Source organism: Malurus melanocephalus, unplaced genomic scaffold (assembly GCF_030028575.1).
Source record: "Malurus melanocephalus ecotype Western Australia unplaced genomic scaffold, MMel_1.1 scaffold_3429, whole genome shotgun sequence".
Taxonomy (NCBI): Eukaryota; Metazoa; Chordata; class Aves; order Passeriformes; family Maluridae; genus Malurus; species Malurus melanocephalus.
In genome coordinates, this window is record NW_026626661.1 from 1 (window position 1) to 1,313 (window position 1,313).

At 39.8% G+C, this 1,313-nt stretch overlaps 1 protein-coding gene across 1 annotated transcript in view; it reads left to right on the forward strand.

Annotated features, from left to right (window-relative positions):
* Positions 1–110: 110 nt before the first annotated feature.
* The window catches only part of LOC130588128 (glycerol-3-phosphate dehydrogenase, mitochondrial-like), a gene marked incomplete at both ends in the record, with an annotated part of 3,949 nt that continues 2,746 nt past the window's right edge, over positions 111–1,313 (forward strand). Inside the window, one exon of the mRNA XM_057389088.1 lies at positions 111–242. Coding sequence (XP_057245071.1) covers positions 111–242 — 132 coding nt within the window. The remainder of the gene's footprint in view (positions 243–1,313) is intronic.

The following is a 1,313-nucleotide window of genomic DNA, read 5'->3' on the forward strand; positions in this document are numbered from 1 at the left end:
CAGACCCCACACCCCTGGCACCCTGTTTGTGACTGGGGATGATTTAATGGCCAARGAAAATGTGTTTGCTGTGCTTCCAAAGCATGCTGGGTTTGCTTTTCTCTCCACAGGTGGCTCAGCACCTGGCTTCAACCTACGGGGACAAGGCTTTTGAGGTGGCCAAAATAGCCCAGGTGACAGGGAAGAGGTGGCCCATTGTTGGGAAACGCCTGGTGTCAGAATTTCCCTACATTGAAGCTGAGGTGTGTGTGAAAACCACGGTCTGTTCTGTTATTGTGTGCTTGGGATGAGCAGGTTCTGGAAACATCCCCTTGAGCCCTTTCCTTTGGGGAGGACAAGATTTATCTGTGTCCATTTTCCCCCTTTCTTTGAGCACACTTTATATATCTATTTATACCCATATTAATATATTTATGTATAATCAAATATTTATATACAGTGTTTTTTACTTTGTAGTAAAGCAATTCCCAGGTGCATTCTGTGAAATGTCCTGAGGCAATGGGAGCTTTCCCAGCCCTTTTCCTGCAGGGTGGGACACAAAGTCMCAYAGACACCAAYATGATGAGCATGATCCATTTATTTCTAATTCAAACTCCTTTTTATCTACTTTCATAAGCCAGCCTCTCTATATGATTAGCAATTATTCATTGGTTAATTTAGCAGTCTGTCTATTACATTTCAGCATATGAYTGGTATATTTGCAAAAGCGTGTTTTTGCAGTTTTAAATCAGCATTTTCAGCATTTTGCTCTTTCTCCAATCATCCTATTGTTCTTCAGTTGCTCTTTTTTTTTGCTTCTTACTCTGTTTCTTCTTCATGGTCAGTGTGAGGTACAGGTTACACTGCTGTAGTCATGTCCTGTTGCTGTTGGCATAACAGACACAAAAACACACATATATATATACAAAAAGCAATCTCTTTATTTTGGGATAGGCTTTTTTATCTACTTTAGCAACCAGTGCATACATTTGTGTTAAACATCCATTGGTTAGTGAGGCTGTCACTTTCTACTTATCAGTACAAAATTAGTAAATTTACAACAACTACAGTATTAATAACGTTTATAATTATAAACCACCTACATTATCAATTCTACATTCTAATCTTTTTCTCAAAACAGCCACAAACGTAGCATTTTATTCCCATACAAGCTGTTAACACTCCCTACAGCATCCTCCTCTTTCCCATCCTGTTCTGTCTTGCAGTCTGGGTTGCTCTATAACAGCAATTCATGACTTTGTTGCCATGAAAACCTGTCTAACAGGGATTCACCTAATGAAATCCTTCTCCAGTGGGTTCTCTGTCCCAAACTG